Source organism: Peromyscus leucopus, chromosome 3, assembly GCF_004664715.2.
Source record: "Peromyscus leucopus breed LL Stock chromosome 3, UCI_PerLeu_2.1, whole genome shotgun sequence".
NCBI lineage: Eukaryota > Metazoa > Chordata > Mammalia > Rodentia > Cricetidae > Peromyscus > Peromyscus leucopus.
Genome location: NC_051065.1, coordinates 39,085,427 through 39,108,848, shown reverse-complemented (window position 1 = coordinate 39,108,848; position 23,422 = coordinate 39,085,427). Strand labels below are relative to the sequence as shown.

Genomic DNA, 23,422 nt, shown 5'->3' with positions numbered 1-23,422 from the left:
CTACCAAAAGAGATTGATTTCACTTTAGTTATCTTACAACTAACTGTTTTAGTAAGAAAAATAAAAACTAATTTATGGTAAATTGGGAAAGATTGAGTTTAAAATAAAAATTGAAAGTACACATATAGTCTGAATTATTGTCTGTGGTTAACATTGTGAAAATAACTCATGTAGATTATTCTAGAAAAGTAATTAATTTACAACAAATAGCTAAGGAAAAGTAGCTACTGAACACATCTCTTACATTAATAGAAGAGTCTTTTAGTCTAAGACAATTCCATCTTTTTCAATTCAACTTTTCACTTAAAACTACTCTAAAGCAGACAGTGTATTTAAAGAGTTGTCTTCTGCATCATTTATAATTTAAACTCGCTATGTGGATCAGCAGGCTGAGTGGTTTAATTGGGATAAATGGAGCAAGTAAAAGACCAATGAGCCAGTGTGGAGTCTTCATGTATACATCACAAGCGGCTCCTGGTTAGTTTACAAGTGAATCATTATTATGAAGAGCTATTTCAAAAAGTTACTTGTGCTCCTTGAAAGGTTGACATAACTTTCTAACACATGCAGAGAGAGGGAGGGGTGGTTCCTAAGATATAAGTCTGTTATAAAATAGAATGGGGCCAGAAAGATGGCTCAGCATCATTTGCTGCCCAGGCTGACCACCTGAGTTTGATCACCAGAGAGCTCACATGATAGCTATCTTTTGACCTCCACACATGTGCCATGACATGCATGTGCACACAACTGATCAATAAATAAGCCCGAAGAGTTACATGACTCATCCTGGCACAGTTGGAAGTATAACTATAGAGATGGCCACAAACTGAGAACTAGGCAGTTAGCCTGAAGCAAACTGCTTAACATGTATACCCTACTTCTCAAATTTTTGACAAGTTATTATGTGAATAATAAAAGGCCAAAAATAAGTACTAGAGAAATGAGTATCTAAATAACTCAATGAATATTTAAAATCATCCACAAATTTAAGAGATTAAGCTTCCATAAAATAAGCCATAAAGTCTATAAAGTTACATGTATAATTATACATAATTTTTTATTGTAGTTTGATTTTTTTTAATACAAGTCTCACTATATAGCCAGGGCTGGCTTAGAATTCACTATATAGCCCAGGCTGACCTCACACTCATAGTCATCCTACCTTAGACTCCCAAGTTCTGGGATTTCAAGCATGTGTCCTTTGCCAAGTGATGTAATACACTTTTTAATAATTCAAATATTACTTTCAAAGTCTGTTGCCAGTTTGTGGTTCTGTGGTTGTATACTATGTTTGTTTGATGTTAGTGAAAATCATTTCTCTGAGTAGTCTTTGCTTTGGAAACAGTGAAACAGTCAATTATACTTGAGGAACTTTGCAAAAGGAATTAAGTTATCATGTTCTTTTTAACTAGGATGCATCAACATTTTATCTGAAACAGCTATCATTCTATGTATTTCCAGCAGTTTGTTTACTTTATAAAATTTAATGAAATTGATGTCCCTCTGTGGAGAGATGAGGTTGCTGCTTAAGCACGTTGCTTAGAGATGGTTTTCAACATCTCTTAAGTGTTGGTAGGAGAAATTATGGTAGATAATCATAATTTCCTAGAAGGGAACATGTCATACCTTAGGATAAGCAGTTAGTACTCAACAACTAGTAAGCTTTGCTTTTTGATTTACAAAACTGTCTCCTTTTAATAATATAATCAGTTTAGTTTTGACAGAGATAGACATTTGGACTAATAGCACCAGAACCCAATGAAACTCACATGTAGAGTAGAGTATTATGTGACTAAGTGATATTTTAGTCATTTTGGAACAGAATTGTTAATGGTGCTAGAATAGCTTGTTATCTATATATGAAAAGTAAAGTTGGATCTCAACTTTATTCCTCACCTTAAAATCGATTTCAAATAAATTAAATTTATGTAAATGTGAAAAGTATAATTTTAAACTTTAAAAAGAAAGTATAAGGGAATACCACTATAACCTCAGGGCAAGGATTTATTAAATAGAACAGAAGATACAACTGAGATAAAAGATGAATTCTGCTATTAAAACTTTTTTATATGAGCATATGTATGTGGTCTGTGTTTATGCTTATGTGTGGGGACACGTGTATAACACATATGTGTGGAAGCCAGAGGCTGACCTCAGGTTGCTCTCCACTTTATTTGCTGGATCAGAATTTCTTACTAAACCTAAAGATCTCCAGTTAGCAAATTCATCTAGCCAGCTTGCCCTTGGGAGCCCCTCTCTGTACCTCCCAAGCACTACATACAGATGGGCATCCACACCTCCAAGCTTTTATGTGGGTAGTGGTCCTCCTGCATCTGAACTCTGGTCCTCATGATTATGTGGGTAGTGGTCCTCTGCATCTGAACTCTGGTCCTCATGATTATGTGGGTAGTGGTCCTCTGCATCTGAACTCTGGTCCTCATGATTATGTGGGTAGTGGTCCTCCTGCATCTGAACTCTGGTCCTCATGATTATGTGGGTAGTGGTCCTCTGCATCTGAACTCTGGTCCTCATGATTATGTGGGTAGTGGTCCTCCTGCATCTGAACTCTGGTCCTCAAGATTTTGTGGGTAGTGGTCCTCCTGCCTCTGAACTCTGGTCCTCATGATTATGTGAGTAGTGGTCCTCCTGCCTCTGAACTCTGGTCCTCATGATTATGTGGGTAGTGGTCCTCTGCATCTGAACTCTGGTCCTCATGATTATGTGGGTAGTGGTCCTCTGCATCTGAACTCTGGTCCTCATGATTATGTGGGTAGTGGTCCTCTGCATCTGAACTCTGGTCCTCATGATTATGTGGGTAGTGGTCCTCCTGCATCTGAACTCTAGTCCTCATGATTATGTGGGTAGTGGTCCTCCTGCCTCTGAACTCTGGTCCTCATGATTATGTGGGTAGTGGTCCTCCTGCCTCTGAACTCTGGTCCTCATGATTATGTGGGTAGTGGTCCTCCTGCATCTGAACTCTGGTCCTCATGATTATGTGGGTAGTGGTCCTCCTGCCTCTGAACTCTGGTCCTCATGATTATGTGGGTAGTGGTCCTCCTGCCTCTGAACTCTGGTCCTCATGATTATGTGGGTAGTGGTCCTCTGCATCTGAACTCTGGTCCTCATGATTATGTGGGTACTGGTCCTCCTGCATCTGAACTCTGGTCCTCATGATTATGTGGGTAGTGGGTCCTCCTGCATCTGAACTCTGGTCCTCATGATTTTGTGGGTAGTGGTCCTCCTGCATCTGAACTCTGGTTTTCATGCTTATGTTCCAGTTGCTTTATCCTTTGAACCATCTCCCCAGCCCTGTCTATTAAAACTTTTAATAAGCAAAATTACATAAACAAAATAAAAATTATATATATATATATATATATATATATATATATATATATATATCCAAGAAAAATTACAGTCTAGAAAAAACTAAATATTTCAGATCACAAGGAAGTGAGAGAAGAGTGAGACTGTAATGGAAAATAGACAGAGGAGAGGAACAACTTCGAGAACATAACTTCAGCTGGCCAATCATAAACATGATAGGATGTCCAAACTCATTAGTAGTCATGGACATGCAAAAGTTAGATAAAAATCTCCCTCCCATCTACCAGGCTAAAATTTAAAGGCTTAACAAAACCCAAAGATGGCACAAGCTTGTTTAGAAACAGAAATCTTACATCTTCCTGATAGCAACATAACTTTATCCAACTAGTTTGAAGATTGGTGAAGTATTATCCATTCTACTTACACACACACACACACACACACACACACACACACACACACACACACACACCTTCTCTCACATTTTTTCTCAGCTGAAAGTTTTGTGGAAGCTCAGAACACAGACAATTATCAGAGTTGCTGTTTTCTCGGTTATCTTAAGGTGCACAAAAGTTATGCCACTGCACGTGCAAAAAAGCAAATACCAATGCACAATTGCCATGTGTACCATGTAGGATTAGACCCCATGTCTCTCATAGACATTACTAAAGGATGGCTGCTAGGGGAGGTCTGTCCATGTGTGTGAACATTTAATACAGGACCTTCCACACAGTATCTCTAGTAATAACCAGAAAAATGTAAATGGCCTAAATGTCTATCATAAGTTTTTGGTCATTGTCCTAAAAAGTCTCTTGGCTTCTATTATAGCTGGAAATATATTGTGAGGTTTCTGCTTTAGGCACTCCTCAGACAGACTTGCAAGGAGGAGAAGATCAGGGAAGAGATGTTTGGAAGCAAAGATGTGCAAATGCTATCTTGACCCACTCATTTAATCCTATAAATCTTGAAGACATTGAAGCCTTCATCCAGAGCCAGGTTGATGGAGAAGCTAATGCCCAGGTGGTCATGCAGGGGTGGGTCTAAAGTGATGATCTTTTGGCAGAAAACTAAACCCCGAGTCTTCAAACTTAAATATGGTTCTCAAATTAGTCATTGTAGTTTCAGGCTTTAAGATAGACATAGGGAGTTTGTGAATGAAGGGACAGATCGCCAATCTGAAGATAGGAATGAGGGAGGCCAGGGTTAGGAGAGACCAAAGGGAGTATAAATTGTCTCACATGATGGGGCAAGGCAAGGCTATCAAAGGCAAGGAAAGTGAAGATGGTCCAAGTAAGCACTGGGTTATGCTTCATACACTCTTTCGATACTGAATTCTTTAATGTCTCCATCATTACTGAGCTTCTGCTGGACATTGGCCCTGAACTAGATATAAGAACATAGAAGTAAGGCAGCTGCCTAGGAGTTAGCGTGTCAGGGATGAAGAGGAACATATAAACAAAATGTACATGATATCACAAAAGATCAAATATGAGATGTGGTAAGGCTGTCTATGGGAAGCTATGTAGACAAAATAAGTGAGTCTAGGAAATGCTATGTAGAGGACATGTTAGGGAAAGACTGTTCATCAGATAGTAAAGGCATGGAGGCCTGACAGAAGTGATTGTAGCAACTTTAAATTCCTGTTATATAGCCAGGGCATTTGGCACAAGACAGGAAGAAACATGTAACATCCATAGAGATAAGGTCAGAAATGTGTTCTTGGGTCAGACCAATCATGACCACATATTCTGCATTAAGGAGTTTGAAGTTTGTCTAGACAGCCATAGGAAGCCATTGAAAAAAAAAAAAGCAGAGACATAAACACATTTTCATATTTGAAAAAAATTACCCTGGGTGTTTATGGAATAGTATCTGAACTTCTGTTCCTCTATTCCAATGAGTTATTCAAATGCATTGTCTACTCTTCATAGCACACACCCTTATGAAGACCTGGTGATATCTGTACTGTTGATAGTGTCAGGGTTATACCCAGTTCTCAGCCTATACTCTTAGGATTGATCAACTCCTAATCCAATCTATTGCTAAAGAAAGAAATAAACTCTAGGGTCCAATTACATGTACTGAATATAGTGCCTATCTTTTGTTGGCTGTCCTTAACATCTGTATATTTTAGTTTCCATTTAAAATCAGGATGTCTTTACTGTTTTACAGAGTTCTGTGAAGATGATATTAGGTTAGTGTGTGAAGTCCCTAGAAAGGGTCTAGCACATTAGTTGGCACTCAATAGAAGTCAACTGTATTAATGCTCTTCTGCACTCCAAGAACCTGCTTGGCAAGACCTAGTGTATACCTCAGCTCCTTACGGAAAACTCACTGGACTTTTCCAGGCACATATGGCTTTTCATTCAAATACACATATGTAATACTTACATATAATACATATATAATATATTCTTAATATACAGACTGTAATCAGAAGTTTTCCTGTTTCCCGCCTGGTTCCACAGCCACTTGGACCCAAGTTAACACACAGAGACTTATATTACTTAAAAACTGTATGGCCTAATGGCTCAGGCTTCTTGCTAGCTAGCTCTTACAACTTAACTCAGCCGATTTCTATTAATCTATGCATTGCCACGTAGCTTTGTGACTCACCGCTACTTGTACAATTTACTTCTCCTGGTAGCAGCTCACAGAGTCTGTGCCGCTCTCCTTTCTTCTCCTCTCTCCAGTTAGAATGTCCCGCCTAACCTTATTCTGCCTCGCCATTGGCCAAACACCGTTCTTTATCAACCAATGAGAGCAACACATATTTACATTGTACAAACATCCCACAGCAAGAGACACCATACAAGCGTTTGTGATACAGTTCAAGGGTGAACTGTCTTCCCTGGTTGACTCTTGCCTCAGTGTTAATTTGGTTCTATAACTTAAAAGTAAGAATTTTAAGAATAAAGACATTCTGTGGGAGATGGGGGGTCAATTGGAGTAGAAGGAAGAGGGTGGATTTGATCATTATGCATTATATCCATATATGATATCTTCAAACCGTTAAAAAAGAATAAATACTTTCTTGTACTAGAATATGGCTGTAGTCACAGAAGAGGCAAAAGTAAACACTGTTGACTAAAGTTGATAAGTAGAAGTGTAACTGAACAGTATGGGTTTCAGGTTTATGCATTGCCCAGAATCTGCAGTGCCATATCTTTACACAGATTTATCCATCACTGAATAAAAAAATTCTATATGAAGTTGGATTTGGTGTTACCACTCTTAATGATTCTTCTTCTTCTTTTTTTATTTAGATGGGACATCTTAGGAGCTGTTGTTGGTACAGAATGTGGAACCATAGAATCGGGTCTATCACTGGTGTTTCTCAAAGATGGAGAGAGGAAGCTATGTACTCCCTACATGGATACAACCGGTTATGGGAACCTGAGGTTCTATTTCGTTATGGGTAGGTACAGACCAGTGCTTTTTCCTACAGAAATAATATTGCTTGTTATTTATCATATATCATGAAAATTCGTGGAATCTGAGCTCTCATGACAAAATAAAGATCTGTGGTACCCACCCCTGCCTCAGTACTTACTTTAAAATAGTTTGTGCATTTAAATATCTAGACTTCATTTCCTTTAAATAATATTCCAACTGTCTCTCACTTTATTAAAAGTAATTTCTAGAAAATATTAGTAAACAAAGTTGTAATAAATAATTAATATGCCAATCTAGTTTGTTTGTCTATCTTTACCCTCCTGATAAAATGTATTTGAAATTAGAATTTCAATAGTAAATCAACCCATCTTGTTGGTGCCATCTTGTAAAGAAAGGCATTCTTGACATACCATGACTAAGGACAAGATGCCATGCCTTCCTCTCACCTCCCTTCCTTAGTCTCAGCGACATGGTGCATGAAATAACAATTAGTGAAAAAAGAGACCATGAATTTGAAGGAGAGTGGAGAGGGGTATGTGGGAAGGTTTGGAGGAAGGAGTTGGAAGGAAGAAATGTCTTAATTACAATCTCGAAAATAAAGATTCATTTTTTAAAAGAGACAATGGTAAGGGAGCAAAGAACAAAGTGGTCCTTTGTCCACAGCCAGAGACCTCACCACTCATCAAGGAGAGCCATTCATTTACAGGAGCATCTTGTTATTACCCAACACTGCTGTTCTGGGAAGCAGAGGAGGAAATGGTGTATAGTACTCCATCATGTTTTATAATATTCTCTAATTTCCAATAAGTTGAAAAACACATAGAAAGTATTCATAAAACATGCTCATTATAGGTTATAGGTAGAACAAATAAATAAAGTTGGAAAAATAAGCATAGGTTAATTAGGGGCTTGAAATTTGTGGCACCTGGTTTTAAAGGAGGCAGGTATGCAGAAGAATTTGTATTAGCCATGTTAAGTCTGGGATTTCTAGAATACCACAAAGATAGAAATTCTGTCCATAGTTTCGAGCACATTTGAAATCACTCATACTCCTTCTCCACGAATGAGCACTGAATAAAGGAAATGGGCTTTGGGCTAAACTTTGAATGTTGAGCTAATTTCCCCAGAGCTACTAATAGTCCAAGACATGAAAAACAAGGAAATTTTTCCCAGTGGAGGGAGAAGGAACTAGAGACTGTAGAAGAGCATAGAGAGGAGAAAGGAGGCGGGGGGGGGGGGCTCCCATGGGATTACAGGGGATCTGCTGTATGGAAAATGCCATGGAGGGGGACATCAACCAGGCTAAAGGCTGAGAAGCCATGGTGGCTTTGGGGAGGGCACGCCCATGTAGAGACAAGAACGCCATCATGCTAGAATTAATTAGGAAGGTTCATGTCACTGAAACAGGGCCACGCCTGCAAGAATTTCATCAGAGATAAGCAAAACTGGAGTCAAGATCTTGAGGAAGCAGACTCAAGAGAAGCTGGTTTTCAGGAAAAGATAAAGCAGGGCAGGATAGGAGACAGTAGGGTGAGTCGGAGATGGAGAGGAGAAAGCTAGACCCGTAAAAAGATTCTCCAAATGTAGTAGCTGGGAAGAAAACAAAAGCAATGTGAGAGGGGACTTAGGATGAGTTTATAAGTAACCTCTCACTTGGTGTGTGCTCTGGAAAATGAATGGCTAGTTTTTATCAGTTCTAGATCTCATTTCCTCTCAAGCAATTTATGATGTGTTCAATCCTTGGTTCATATCAGTTTTAATGACTATCACTTATGTAAAACTTGTACAACTTTCAGAATTCAGTTAAACCCCCCTTTCCCTTATTTATCTGTTCACTTATTCAGCAAACATTATTGAGGATTAGTATCCAGTACAGTGGTTTAGAGCTGAACTTCAGTGAACAAGACAAAATAACCTAGTAAATACCATTCATTTTTACTATCTTTTTATTGTTTCTCTAAAAATGTTTATTGCATATTTAGTTTGTTCTCAGATCTTTTAGTTCACACTGTCTTTTTCTTTTGGATTTTTTACTACAGTATATCACCACAATACAGTTAGGGCTAATTATCCTTCTTATGAGGAGTCTTCCCATATGCTGTGATCTCTGTGGATGTGTGAAACCACAGGTCCTAAAGTGCCTTTTCTATATGCTGTTTTCTTCTATACATACATGCCTATGATGAAGTCTGACAAGTAAGCTATACATTAGGCATAGTAAAAGACTAACTAGAAGAATTAATGGTAAAATAAAACAATGGGTTCGCTCAGAGGGTCAAGTGCTTGCCTTAAAAGCATGAGAATTTGAGTTTGGATCATAAAAAGCCAAGGGCAGCAGTGAGCTCGCATAATCCAGCACTGTTGACAGAGATGAAGGATCTCTAGGGATTGCTGAGCAGCCAGTCCAGATAATTGGCAAGTTCCAGCTTTAGCCAGAGACCCTGCCTCAAAAAATAAGGTTAAGAGCAATAGACAAAGATGCCCAAGATTGATTTTTGGTCATGGAAACATGAATGTGTGTGCATACACACACACACACACACACACACACACACACACACACACGCACACACGCACACACGTGCACACACACACGTGCACACACACACGTGCACACACACTCCTCCATGCATTCACATACAAGTATAATAACTGTTTTAAAAGCGAAGTATCTGATGAATATTAGTAATTTCATGTCATGCTTGACTCTCGGTAATGCACACTAACTACTGTATATTTGTCTTGTTTTTTTCTCATTAAATAATAAACTGAAGTCAAGATATATTTCCCCTCCTAGTTTAGTACCCTGAAAATAGTAAAATCCAGCAAAATCAGTTTCCTCACACAGTGTCTATAAAGCTATTTAAAGCACCGTTTGGGTATTCTGAAACTGACCATCCATCCAGCTTTTATTAAAATCTTTCTGTACTTTAATTGCTCTACAGGATGCCTCCTGAGCCCTTCTTTCTACCACGCATCAAAGCTTCATAAGCTAAGCAAGATTTCATTTCTTCCTGGAGGAGTTACTGTCACTGAACTTCACGGGACTGACAGATTGCCCTCAGAGGGTTCTCTCAGATAGACTCTGTCATCATCTTAACATCTTGACTCCTCTCAGATTTCCTTTTCCATTCTGTTCTCTGTGAGCATCCCACATGTGTTTCTTCTTAGAACAGCAGCTGCTATTCACTACCATCCTTAAAAGAGCAGAGAAGATGCTGGGAACAGTTAATGAAGTTGCAGAGAATTGGTCATTTGGGCTTGTGCCTTTGGATGTGGTACACTAAAATCATACAATGTGACTTTTTACATTTTCAGTTCCTTCTTGGTTATTTTTAAATGTGTATCCAATGGTTAATAGAAAAAAATGTTTTTCTAAAGGAGAATTTTGTTTTCGTATGGATCTTTTCCTCAGGCACCAGCATTTACAATAACTTTAATAACTGCTTTATTACACTGACATAATGAAATGCTAAAATAAATGATACCAGTATCAAAATCATAATATTATCTATAGGTTGTTGGCCTATAATAAACATCTGTTGGATGTCCACATTATCACTATATATACCTTCCCTATCAGTTCAGATTACATAACTCAGTATATATTAATTGTGTGATAATTTTAAAAGGCACATTGTATGTAGCATGCCAAATTCTAAGGCTTTACAAATACGAGCATCCACAGTTTCCCTGTGTGATGTTAATGCAGGGTTGAAGTCAAACAGAATGGCATCAGATGCAGATTTACATGGAGGCTATTGTAGAACCTCTCCCGGACTCGGTCCCATCAGCAAAGTGATAAGTGTACTTAATCCTTCAAAACTGTTGTTATGAATTGGAAACACATAATATTGTATTTAATTTTTCCTGATATATAACATGTAGTAAATACTGAATTAAGAGTAGGTATTATTGCTCTTATTCATACTCTAGTTGTCTAGTTAAAGACAAAACCAGTTCAGATAGTAACCTCAATACTCTATGGAACTAAAAAGTTACAAATTGGGAAGAAAATTAGTTACCAGACAAATTTCTTTCTTCACTAGTAGCTGAAGTGTAACTTCAGTGTCTAAAGCTAGAATATATAGAATATAACACTCCCTAAAACTGTTCGGCCAATGTGGACACAGATTTCCTACAGCACCATCGATAACTCACTGGAATCCCATATGCCCAGAACTACTCTAGGGACCCAGCAGAAGGACAAGGGCGTATGCTAAACTTCCTCTTCCCTGGCTTAGCTGCGTACTCCAGCAGCAAGCTCATTCGTAGAACCTTCCAGTCCTCTGCTGTTTGTCTTATAGACACTAACTTCTCAATGAGCAAACCAGCTTCTTGTTGCTTCTACCAATGTTGCTCAAATGTGTCAAATACCTTATAGAATGAACTTAGGAGACAGGATTTGTACAGTACAATTCTAATAGATCACTTCTAAAGCCAAACGTGCCTGTTAAGGTGTTTGTTTGGGATATTGAAAATGGTTGCTCTTAGATGAAAGAACAATGTTTCATAAATGATACAGCTTCCTCATTGGGATGGGCTCTGCATGTGGCCTTAATGGGGTAACTATAGTGAACTGCTGATATTTGTAGATTCAGATAACGAATTTCCTTAAGGGCCCCAAAAGTGTGACTTGGAGACTCAGAAAAGGCCTATGGGCCAGTCACAGTTCTCATTAACAGGCTATGAAAATGTAATGGCTAATGTGATGAATTTCAGAAATGCTTCTGCATGCCTTTACTCTTATGTGGCTATGCTGTTATGAATGGCAGTGTATGGAGCTTCTAGTTCCCCATATCTGCTTTTAAAACCAGATGAGGCAGACAGTTGATAGAAGCCAGAAAGACCAAGGATTATTAATAATGTATAATAGAGGAGAAAAGACAGAACATGTACTCAGACTATGCTATCATCAGGAGCCTCTCACCCACCTTTCCATTCTAATGGTATATCACTTTGTGTGACCATAAAGTAGAGTGATAGAGAGCAAACTATACCATATACCTTTCACTAATCAAATGAAGCACAAAAAATATAAATGTAAAAGTTAACAAATATACATACTTAGAATACAAATATATCTGCTAAAATACCATCCATGATCATTGAAACATCTTCATAACACCATTTCAGAAACATTTGATACAGGGAGTCACCAAACTTATTTTCATATAAATGGACTTAAAGGCAAAAATCACTTAATCATCTCAAAAATAAAGAAAAGGCCCTTGACAAAATGGAACATGATTTCATGATAAGAGTCCTAGAGAGTAGGACTAGAGAAAACATACCACAGCATAATAAAGGCCATGTATGACAGACCCACATCAGCATCTTCCCGAATGGAGAAAGTCTTCATTAAAATCCGGACCAGGACAGTGCTGTCCAGCATCCCCGCTGTGCTTCAGGGCAGCACTCAAAGCACCGGCTGCAGCTAAAGGGGAGAGAAGGAAATCAGGGTACAAATGGGGAAGGAAGAGGCCAAATTATTTCTATTTACAGATAATATGATATTATACATAAATGCCCCCAAATTTCTACCAGAAAACCATAAACAATCAACAATTTCAGGAAAGAGACAGGGTACAAAATCAACTTACAAAATCAGTTGATTTTCTGTACACCAACCACAAACACACTGAGAAAAAGATCGTGGACACACTCACAGTAGCCTCAAGGACAGTAAGTCGTAGAATAAATGTTACCAAGGAGGTGAAAGACCTCTGCAATGGAAACTTTAAATCTGTGAAGAAGAGGTTGAGGAAGACATTAGAAAGTGAAAAGACTTCCATGCTCATGTGTTGGTAGAATTAATATTACAAAACTATCATTCTATCAAAAGCCATTTAGAGATTCAATGCAATCCCAATCAAAATGCCCAGAGCATTCTTCAGAGAAATAGAAAAAAAATCCTAGAATTTGTTTGGAACCACAAAATAGACCTCATAGCCAGTACAATCTTGAGCAAAAAGAACAATGCTGGGACGATTAGCATTCCGAATTTCAAGATGTATTATAGAGCCACAATAATAAAACAGTGTGGTAATGGCAGCCATTTAAAGGTCATGATGAGCAGGTTCTCCAGGGACTGGGGAGATGGCAAGCCCAGGTATGATGACTCATGCATGTAACCCCAGCACTGTGGAATTAAGAGACTGACAGAGCCTCGAGACCTGCAAGCCAGCCAGCTCAGTGAAAGACCAGCAGAAGGTGACACATGAGGTTGTCCTCTGGCCTGCACACATAAGAACAGCAACACCTACACATACGTTCCCACACACCAAAAGGGCACACGTGCATGAGCGCGCGCGCGCGCGCGCGCGCGCACACACACACACACACACACACACACGCGCGCGCAAATCTTAATTGGGTTGAATCATAGCCATGTAGTACTACTCAACACACACTGTTATTTGAGTAATTCCATTAAACAAAGAGTAATATTGGCCTTTCCATGTCAAGTCTTTGATCTGGAACATGGCTCTCTGAGCTACCTCCATCAATTAACTCCTTGGGTCCCATTGTCTTTGTGTAAAAGTATCCTTAAGTGACATATAATACTTTAATTGTTTCTTGCTCTGATTTATAACACTGTGTTTGATATTTGGGATGCAAATTGGTTCTAACCCTAAATTTTTTTTTCATGCAGGAGGAGTCTGTGACCCTGGAGATTCTCATGAAAATGACATTATTTTATATGCAAAGATTGAAGGAAGAAAAGAGCACTTCACACTGGATACCCTTTCCTATTCCTCCTATAAGGTACAGATGAGGACCGTTGTGCCAGATGAGCCTCCTCATAACTTTCAGGTTGAAGCCACATCCATAAAGAACATGCTGGGCACAGAGGACTCGTCTCTTTGCTTGCCACCCCAGGAAATTACTAGATTTTTTTTTTAAAGTGACTTGAGAATTTTAACATTCATTTTTATTTCTGATACAAATGAAAACTCAGAATTTGTCAGGAAGAACAAAACACAGAAACAATAACGCAAAACCCAAACCTCTGACTGACAGTTATTCCTGTCCCTGAGAAAGCTGTAAAAGTGACTCTAATTATGCGGCTTCACAGCCTTGCTTTTAGACATAATGAGTAGAGTCCCGCATTGGAAATCTCCAGACAGAAGGCATCGCAGGAGTTCAGATGACTGTTACCCTTACATTTTTCTTTGCTAATTAGAGCTACAGGATTGCCCTTTTCCCTTTGCTCTCTGGATATAGGACAGGTGTTATTTCTGGTTATTTACAAACATCTTGAAAATTATGTGAGATGCTTGTCATGGGTGTGAATTTTTTTCATTATATCAATATGTGCTGGTCTCACACCACACTCATTAGTAGTTTTCTTTCCACATTGATAGCACTGTGGGTACATTACAGAATTTGAGGGCTAGGGAGAAGCCTCCATCGATAAAGTACTTGCTCTGTAAGCAGTAGTACCTAAGTTCGGACCCCAGAACCCAAGTGAAAAGTTGGGCATACTGATGCATACCAGCAGTCCAGATGCTGGTGAGGTGGAAACAGGATCTCTGGAGCTTGGCCAGCCAGTCTAGCTGAATTGGCAAACTCCAGATTCAGTGAGAGATGTTGTCCCCAAGGGGGAAAAAGTGAGGAGCAATAGTTGAGGAAGACACCTGACTTGAACTGTGGCCTCATGTACAAATTTGTACACTCACCCATATAAACACATACACACAAAATAAACACATAAACAACATAGGGAGCAATCAGAGAAAAATATTCACGTTCAACATTCAATTGTAAACTGATTGCACTTGGAGTATCATTGTGAACTACTTTTCTAGCAATTATTGGTGGATTTTACCTGCTCTGGTCTTGTGAATTCTTCACGCCATACACATAGACATAAATTATTACATATTGATCTATTGTCTATGGCTGTTTCTGTTTTGAGTCTTATTTTCAAAGTTCCTAGCTGAGAAAAATATTTATATTATACAAAACTGCTTTTGAAAGCACTAACAAAGCTGGACGGTGGTGGTGCACACATTTAATCCCAGCACTCAGGAGGCAGAGCCAGGCGGATCTCTGTGAGTTCGAGGCCAGCCTGGACTACAGAGTGAGTTCCAGGAAAAGGCGCAAAGCTACACAGAGAAACCCTTTCTCAAAAAAAGAAAGAAAGAAAGAAAGAAAGAAAGAAAGAAAGAAAGAAAGAAAGAAAGAAAGAAAGAAAGAAAGAAAGAAGAAAGAAAGAAAGAAGGCACTAACGATAAAGTCAAATAATTATTCAACTGCCTTAGTGCTGTGCTAAGGTAGACAAAGTGGATACACATTGTTAATATTCTGATCCCGCCCCTTGGTGCCTCCCTGCCTGTAAAAGGAAAAACTCTGCCCTTTCCTCTCCCCTCCTCTGCTTTTCCCACGAGGTTCACACCCCTTGCCCTTCTGCCTCTCTCTATTTCCCACCAAATAAAACTCTTTACTGAGGGCTGTCTGCATGGCATCTCTGTCTCTCACCCGCCGTGGGGCACCTTGGCTCTACCCACCAGGACCTCCCGCATACAATATCGTAACACGCATACTTGATCAGTCACACACATGGAACCCCACTGTTCACACAGGAGGAATTTTAAGTGATTGAAATGAGTTGCCCTTGAAGATAGAATCTTCCACATGAAAAACAAATATAGCACAACAGTCATTGCCTAAAGCTCAATGAATTACAGTTATGTATTCAGTGATTGCTACATAGAATCTAAGAATTCACATCAACTAAACAGGAAGGATTGTAAATAATTTGAGTTTCCTTTTTCTGGAAGGTTCCATCTTTGCTTTCTGTCGTCATCAACCCTGAAATTCAGACACCTGCTACCAAATTTTGTCTCAGGCAAAAGAACCACCAAGGGCATAATCGGAATGTCTGGGCTGTAGACTTCTTCCATGTGCTTCCTGTTCTGCCTTCTACAATGTCTCACATGATACAGTTTTCTATTAATCTGGGGTGTGGAACGCATCAGCCTGGAAACAGGTAGGAAGCACACTTTAGTCCTGGTCCATTGGGAAATGAGCATGTGTGCACTTGGCCAATGAATTAGAGAGAATTTGTCAGTAGATTTCTGTATGGGTTTTTAATACAATGTGTATTAACAAAATATAGATTCCCTCCTCACTAAAAAAGTTATTCGATTAATAAACAGGATGGATGTGACTGGGTAGATTTTTTGGTGAAAATAGCTTCATTCTGAGAGCTTGATATAAGGTATCATGGGTGTTTGCACATGCCGTGGCAGCACCCATTATAACAGACTGACGAGAGAGAAAAGGTAACTGAAGACAAGATCGACCTCTTGGTGGCTAGTGACCCCAAATAATAGGTATGGAAGTCAATTAGCACTTCAAGGGCTATGACTTCCCCGTTTCACTTGCGTAAGTGTTGCTCAGATTCTCTGTAAGAATTTTTCTGGTCTCACATGCACAGGATGAAGTGGCAGTGTGTGAGACATGGTAATTGCCTTGCTATCTATCAAGTTCAAAACACAAACCCAGGTCACTGTGTGTTGTCCTTCAAATATAGCTTTTATGGCAGCAATCCAACCACTTGCCCTTTGAAGGCTGGTCAGACTCTAGTGAGACACAGCACAGTCCCATACTCGTTGACTTATTTAAGGTATTTAGCTAGAAATAAAAAGAATCATTTGAGATCTCCTTATCCCCCTTTTGTTGTGGTTTCTCTGCTATTACTAGTGTCAGCTTGGAGTTTTCCACCAACCATGGGCGTTCCTGGACGCTGCTCCACACTGAGTGCTTGCCTGAGATCTGTGCGGGTCCCCACCTCCCACATAGCACTGTCTACTCCTCTGAAAACTACAGTGGGTGAGTAAACACGCTCCAAGGTTCCATTAAAAGGTTGAATTCGCCGGGCGTGGTGGCGCACGCCTTTAATCCCAGCACTCGGGAGGCAGAGCCAGGTGGATCTCTGTGAGTTCGAGGCCAGCCTGGGCTACCAAGTGAGTTCCAGGAAAAGGCGAAAAGCTACACAGAGAAACCCTGTCTCGGAAAAAAAAAAAAAGGTTGAATCCATATTGTGCAATAAAAAACAGTGAGTAATTTGAAGAGTAGGCATTTTATATAATAGTTAAACAAACTGACTTCTTAAGAGTGGTATTATGAAAATAAATGCACAAATATTTTTGCTAAATCCTAGCATGACCACACTTTATGAGATCAGTTATCCTTTATGTGTGATACTTGTGTTATGGACTATATGCCTCATGGTTATTGCTTTTTAAAAGATATTGTATTGCCAAAATACAGACTTAAAATGAGTAAAAGAAAGATAACTTTTTAAGTTAGACCTGGGTCAGATCTTACTCTGCTATGTGTAATGGTGGTCAGTTTCACTTTCCACGTAATTTAAGGTCCACCACACACCCTTTTGTGGACTAGTATAAAATTAAAGACGACTCTGTAAAACTTTGCCAGCTTACAGAATAAGCACTCGTTACACAGTAAAATATTTACGAGGCCGGCAAAATGAAGACACAGACTGCACAGGTGAGGGTAAATACCTCCTTAATTGTGGTGTTCGTGCACGCGCACAGAAGCAGGAAACTCACAGGCGTGTAAGTTAATTCAGAAGATGGGCACACAGCTGCAAGGCTGATGCTGAGCTAAATTTCTTGCAGGTGGAACCGAGTCACGATTCCCCTCCCCAACGCGGCACTCACCCGAGACACCAGGATTCGCTGGAGACAAACAGGAGTAATCCTCGGGAACATGTGGGCAATTGATAATGGTTCGTGTCTGCGCCTGTCACAATCACAGGCCATTGATGTAGACTCTTCCTGGGCTTTTGTCAGTCAGCGCACACATCCCATTTCTAAGTCATGGTCTTGCGATTCATTAACCAGCCTTTCTTCCCTTCCTCCTTTGCATTCCGTTAGAAGCCCGCGGATGCACAATCAGAAAAAATAGGCTGTGTAGTCAGCAATATTAGATGCTGAAATGTTTCAACATACGTAATTTTAAAATGCTTAAATCCCTAAAATTCAAATTCACAGTTGATGACAAAGGATAGCCTAACATTTTCTTGAATTTTATGCAAAATTAGCATAAGTACCATGCTGCATGTATTAAAATAAGACCCATTCTTCTTAATAACTTCCATAACATCTGGGTCGCTTATCTTCTGGTTCCAGACATTACACAGAGAGGTGAACATTGTCTCTAAGATACTCGAGAAACCTACCCTGTTTTCATAAAATGGCATGAAAGAAATATTTGGATATCCATAAAAACTGTTGACTGGAGAAAATAATCTCTCAAAATATCTACCTTGATAGAAACATCATATTCGTTGCCACCTATGTCTAATATCTAAATAGATAAGAACAAATTTATATAATTTCACTTCTTCAGCATAATATAAATGCACTGAGAGCATAAATTTCTTTACTATAATTTCTCAACCAAGTTTTTCACTAGAAGATAAAACACTAAAAAACTTGGAACTTCAGATCCATGAGCCTTTACCTTATGAGTCCTGAAATTTCAGGCATGAACCACCACAACAAACTTACATAGTGTCAGGGATCAAACCCAGGGTTTCATTCATGCTAGGTAGGTACTCCATGAACGGAACCACATCTGTGGACCAACAAACAATTTTCGAACACAGACGAGCATACTTTTTGAATATAAGAAAGGAATAAGCCAGACAACTTAAAATGGTTCACAAACCTTCTCAATCTTGATCCTCGTGGATCCTTTAAGACTACACACATCCCTTCATGGATCTGTCCTCTGCCTTAGACTTCTATCATAAAGTACCAGGGACAGCACAAACACTACAGGAGCAGAATCTGAGCAGCCATGTGATGATAAAGTAAATTAAGCTATACATATATATATATGTACACCGAACAATGTGAACACTAAAATAATACATGTAATCATGCACATGAACACAAACATAGGGCTAGGCACATAAAATAAAGAAAAAACGCTATAGGATGCATTGTATATGAAAAGCATTAATCATGAGAAGAAAATTGGATGAAGCTTTGACCAGGAAACAAGCTCACCTACCATCCACTGAAGTGATCTGACATTACTAGGATCTATGTTTCCTACTAGGGACCTCTCAGCTGATAACTAGGAGAGAAAAATTGGTGGAAGGAGAAAGATTTATTTGGTGCTGTCTCTTGAGAAAATAAAGACTCTATTCTTAAAAAAAAAAAAACCAAAAAAAAAAAAACCAAAAAACTGTTGACTGGACTGTCGATCATTTCCACACAATTTAAAAGCCAGTATCACTGTGCTACAGTGTACATGTATGTGTGCAGTTAAGAGGCAATATTTTAAGCCATTAAGTTACATGGCTTTTACATTGTTATTAAACACCAATAGTGTTTGCTTGCTTATTTTGTCTTAACTTCTAGATAGATTTGTAGGACATATAAATTTGAGTAAAAGTTTATACTACAAGGAAGAAGAAGGGACCTGGAGAGGAAGACACAAAGGAATAGAAGGAAGGCAGAATGTCAGTGCTTAGGCAATTTAACATACCCCCTGACTTGCTTTCTCCTATTTTATAAAACCATAGTTTAATGCTGATTTTCCATGAAACTAGTGTTCTCTTTCTTTCTTTGAATAATTTAAACTCTGAGAAACTAATTGCATAAGGTTCTTAAATTGAAGATAACTCCCAGGCAAGATAGCTTACCCATATGCCAACATGAAGTCTATGTGATCTATATAAGCCCATGATATTAAACCTAGTATATAAACTAAACTATCTGAGGTTTAATTTGTTAAAATAAAGTTTCTCCACTGGTAGAATATTTGCATAGTATTTTAATTACCACAGCTGCTAATGGGCTCCAGGGTACGTGCCTACTGGGCACTAGGATATGAATAGATTTTTCCTAGTGTCATTCTATTTAAGAGTTCTATAATGAATCTTTATTACTTTTAATAATCACAAAAGAAGTTGAAAAACTAGTAATAAAGTGAAGGGCAACTATGAGGAAATTAAGAGTATAATGAAACATATGTGTGCCTATGTGCAAGTGGCCCCAGTTTCCTAAAGAACAAGCAATCCCAGCATGGTTTGGGTCAGGGAGTGTTTACTGACCACTGCTGACCACCCAGCACCATGTCTGAGTCTCATGGGAAAGTGCACATGGTGCGTGGCGGAGACACAGTGAGGAAAGATTCCCTTCAGTTCCGCCATGTATGAACCTCTCCAAGAACAGGCTCCGGCCCCAGAGTGTTCACAGGATAGGAAGAGGACCCACATGTCTCCCAGAAAGAACACCCCTGCCATCTCTCCCATTTAACTATCAAACCCTAGAATTACATCAAGGAAATCTAGAGAAAATGTGGAGAATTGTGTCAAAGGAGATACATGGAGAAAAACATTAGCACAATTTCACAATTTCATTGAGCACTTCAGAAATAATCCTGAAAATATTGACAAAATGGAAAATCCTAGGGTAGGCTGTTTTTGTCTTTTTTTACTTCTCTATGTTGATGAAATAATGAAGTCAGGAGAGGATGATAATTGAGTGTAATTTTACTGTCTTTGAAAGCCTTATGCTATTGATGATTTTGTTTCAATGAAGGCTTTTCAATCTATGATGTGGTGTTGAGGCCCCAGGCAGCATCCGGAGTAACTGCCTGTTCTGTCCCTCAGCACATGGTAGATAGTGGAGCCTTCTGGAAGACAGGGCAGGAGAGCAGTGGTGGCTATGGTGATTACAGCCGCATGATGCAACACTTCCTGAACATGGCACAGCTACTCTTTTCTCTGAGAAAGGTCATCATCCCACTTTATAGAATGGAGACAGTGAGGCTTAGTCAGGATAAATCATTCACCCAAAGTTTTCCCGGCAAAACTAGAATGTAAACCCATGATTAGCTGATACCTACAGCCAACACTTTTAACCAGTGTGCTATCTAATCACTTCTAAGTAGGCAGTTTCCTTCAGCAAGAGATGTTTGCATTGCAACTCCTTAGATTTTTCTGCACATACTAATTGGGTACAGGGATTATATGCTCCTGGGAGTTGAGGCCACAGCAAAATTTATTTTAAAGTAAATTGTTGGAGTATTTTGATGTGACTATAGGACAGAAAAGAATGTGATAATTTTTCATGCCTAAAACTGAGTACTGTAAACCCTTAGCAACCACTGCATCTCTGCTCCTAATTGGTTTTCTCCCATTATACTATTGGTTATTGATTATGCTCAGTATAAAATTCTTATATCTTTATTTGTATTAAAGTCTTACTACCTCAGATACAACCTTGTAGGCCTTTTCACTATGCAGAAGATTAGATTTTGAGTCTACTATCACATTGTCAGTCAATTCAGCATTTAGTGGGGAGACTATACATTATGGAGAAAGCTTTGCTCAACAACAGATTCTTTTTTGTTTGTCTGTTTTGTTTTTGTTTTTTGAGACAGGGTTTCTCTTGTAGTCTTGGTGTCTGTCCTGGATCTTGCTCTGTAGACCAGGCTGGCCTCCAACTTACAGAGATCTGTCTAGCTCTGCCTCCCGAGTGCTGGGATTAAAGGCGTGTCCCACCACCACCCAGCTCAACAATAGATTCTTTTTTTTTTTTTTTTTTTGGTTTTTCGAGACAGGGTTTCTCTGTGTAGCTTTGAGCCTTTCCTGGAACTCGCTTTGGAGACCAGGCTGGCCTCGAACTCACAGAGATCCACCTGCCTCTGCCTCCCGAGTGCTGGGACTAAAGGTGTACGCCACCACCACCCGGCTTTTTTTTTTTTTTTTTTTTTTGGAACAATAGATTCTTAATGTTGTTCCATATTTCCAGGGAAGAAGAACTAATATTTAGAAATATATAATGCTCATCTATGATATTGTATATTTTCTCTCAGGTAAGAATAGAAATTATAGTTGTGGTCTCTCCTCTTTGTGATGCATCAAATAGATCTTTTATTTCTCCCCGAAGGAGATACACATTACAGGACATCCAAAGCACAAGCACTAGCAATCTGTCTGTAATTGTTGGGGCAGAAGACATTGCAGTAAGGAATATAAATTACACAGCCCTGTTCCTGTGAGTACAAGCATTAAAATCTTCGAAGAATTATTTATGGAAATTAAAACAGATCCAGCATATTGTGACTAAGTGTTCACACTGCCTCCTGGCTCCCTGCATGTCGCCTCAGATACACACAACAGGCCGTGTTTCATGGTCATTGCTTTCTAAAATTATATTGGTAATTATGTCAACACCTTTTACATGACTTCTTTCTCCCTATAGTTTATATAGGTCCATCGTGTCTCAAATTCTGTTCTGGCAGAGGACAATGCACTCGACATGGTTGCAAGTAAGCATTTAAAAATTATGTTTGGTTGTCCCTTTATATATACACATTATGTATATATACATATATTGAGGCCATAAGCCATTTAAGTGTATTTAATATTCTTTTTTAGAATTTGAGTTATTCTTTAAAAACTAAAATCAGGTTACTCGATGTGGAATCAGTGTGTGTGTGTGTGTGTGTGTGTGTGTGTGTGTGTGTGTGGTGTGATATGTGTATGTGAGGATGATGTATATGTAAGGTGTATGTGCATGTGTTGAGCAAGGGAGTATATGCAAAAACAGGAGAAGATATAGAGTGTCCTCATTCTATTACTGTCTTGTCTGTCTCATTCCTTTGAGATGGGGTCTCTCACTGAACCTAGGACTAGGCTAGCAGCCAGCAAGCCCCGGGGCCTTCTGTCTCTGCCTTCCACATCCCCTGGATTGTAGTCATGCATGGACCACACCTGGCTCCTACATGTGCTCCAGCAACTGGACTCGGGTCCTCATGCTCATACAACAAGCCCCCTTACCCACTGGTCCATCTCCCCAGTCCTCAAAATGAGATTTAAATGTAACTTAAATTAAAGTTACAATTTAAATTATGTAAATTTGTAAAATTGGTTGATAAATTTATATTGGGCTAAGTTGTAAAAGCTGTAGTATCCCTCATGTAAATTTGTAACAAATCCAAATCCCTCATAGCTGGATTGTTAGCTTTTCTGTGCATTTTACAGAACAATGGTGCTGACTATGAAATATTAAGTAATATACTAATAGGGTAATATCCAGTTGCCACCAGTGAGTTGTGTTATATTAATCCCAAGAACAGTCACATTTATTATGTCATTTCTGTATTAATATTTAATTCTAGATCTTTTGTAAATTCCTGAAGCCACAGGCCATCTTTGTCATAGAGATAAGTTCTCAACACCTCAAAAATAATTAATTATTTAACTAATTAATGAATAGACAATTTACAAGAGAACTTTGAACCTGCATGTATAGAAATTATGAGACAATTGTAAACACTAGGATTAATGTGTCAGGTTAATTTCTAAAGCTGTATTTTATTGGATTCAATTAATAAAGAGATCACTCTGTACAATTAAATATTTTGTGAAGTATGTGAGGAATTGAAAATTTTCTATTTATACTTTAAAACTAAATATGAACATCCAATGTTTTTTATTGGAAGAGTCTTGTGTGCACCCAGAGGTGTGTGAGTTTTCAACTCTGTGTATGTTTGCACGCATGTGTGTAGAAGTCAGAGGACATATTGGGGTGTCATTCCTTAGGGACCATTCACCTTCATTTTCAAAACCAGGTCTGTCTCTCTCTCTCTCTCTCTCTCTCTCTCTCTCTCTCTGTTTCTGTCTGTGTGTATATCTGTC

General features: G+C 38.9%; 1 protein-coding gene across 3 annotated transcripts in view; it reads left to right on the top strand.

Annotated features, from left to right (window-relative positions):
- The window catches only part of Reln (reelin), a 457,868-nt gene that overhangs the window by 293,467 nt on the left and 140,979 nt on the right, over positions 1-23,422 (top strand). For all 3 annotated transcript variants that reach the window (XM_028890934.2, XM_037203573.1, XM_028890933.2), the window contains exons 12-17: positions 6,594-6,745; positions 13,379-13,491; positions 15,510-15,718; positions 16,435-16,563; positions 17,376-17,485; positions 21,984-22,050. In XM_028890934.2, the coding sequence (XP_028746767.1) occupies positions 6,594-6,745; positions 13,379-13,491; positions 15,510-15,718; positions 16,435-16,563; positions 17,376-17,485; positions 21,984-22,050 (780 nt within the window). The remainder of the gene's footprint in view (positions 1-6,593; positions 6,746-13,378; positions 13,492-15,509; positions 15,719-16,434; positions 16,564-17,375; positions 17,486-21,983; positions 22,051-23,422) is intronic.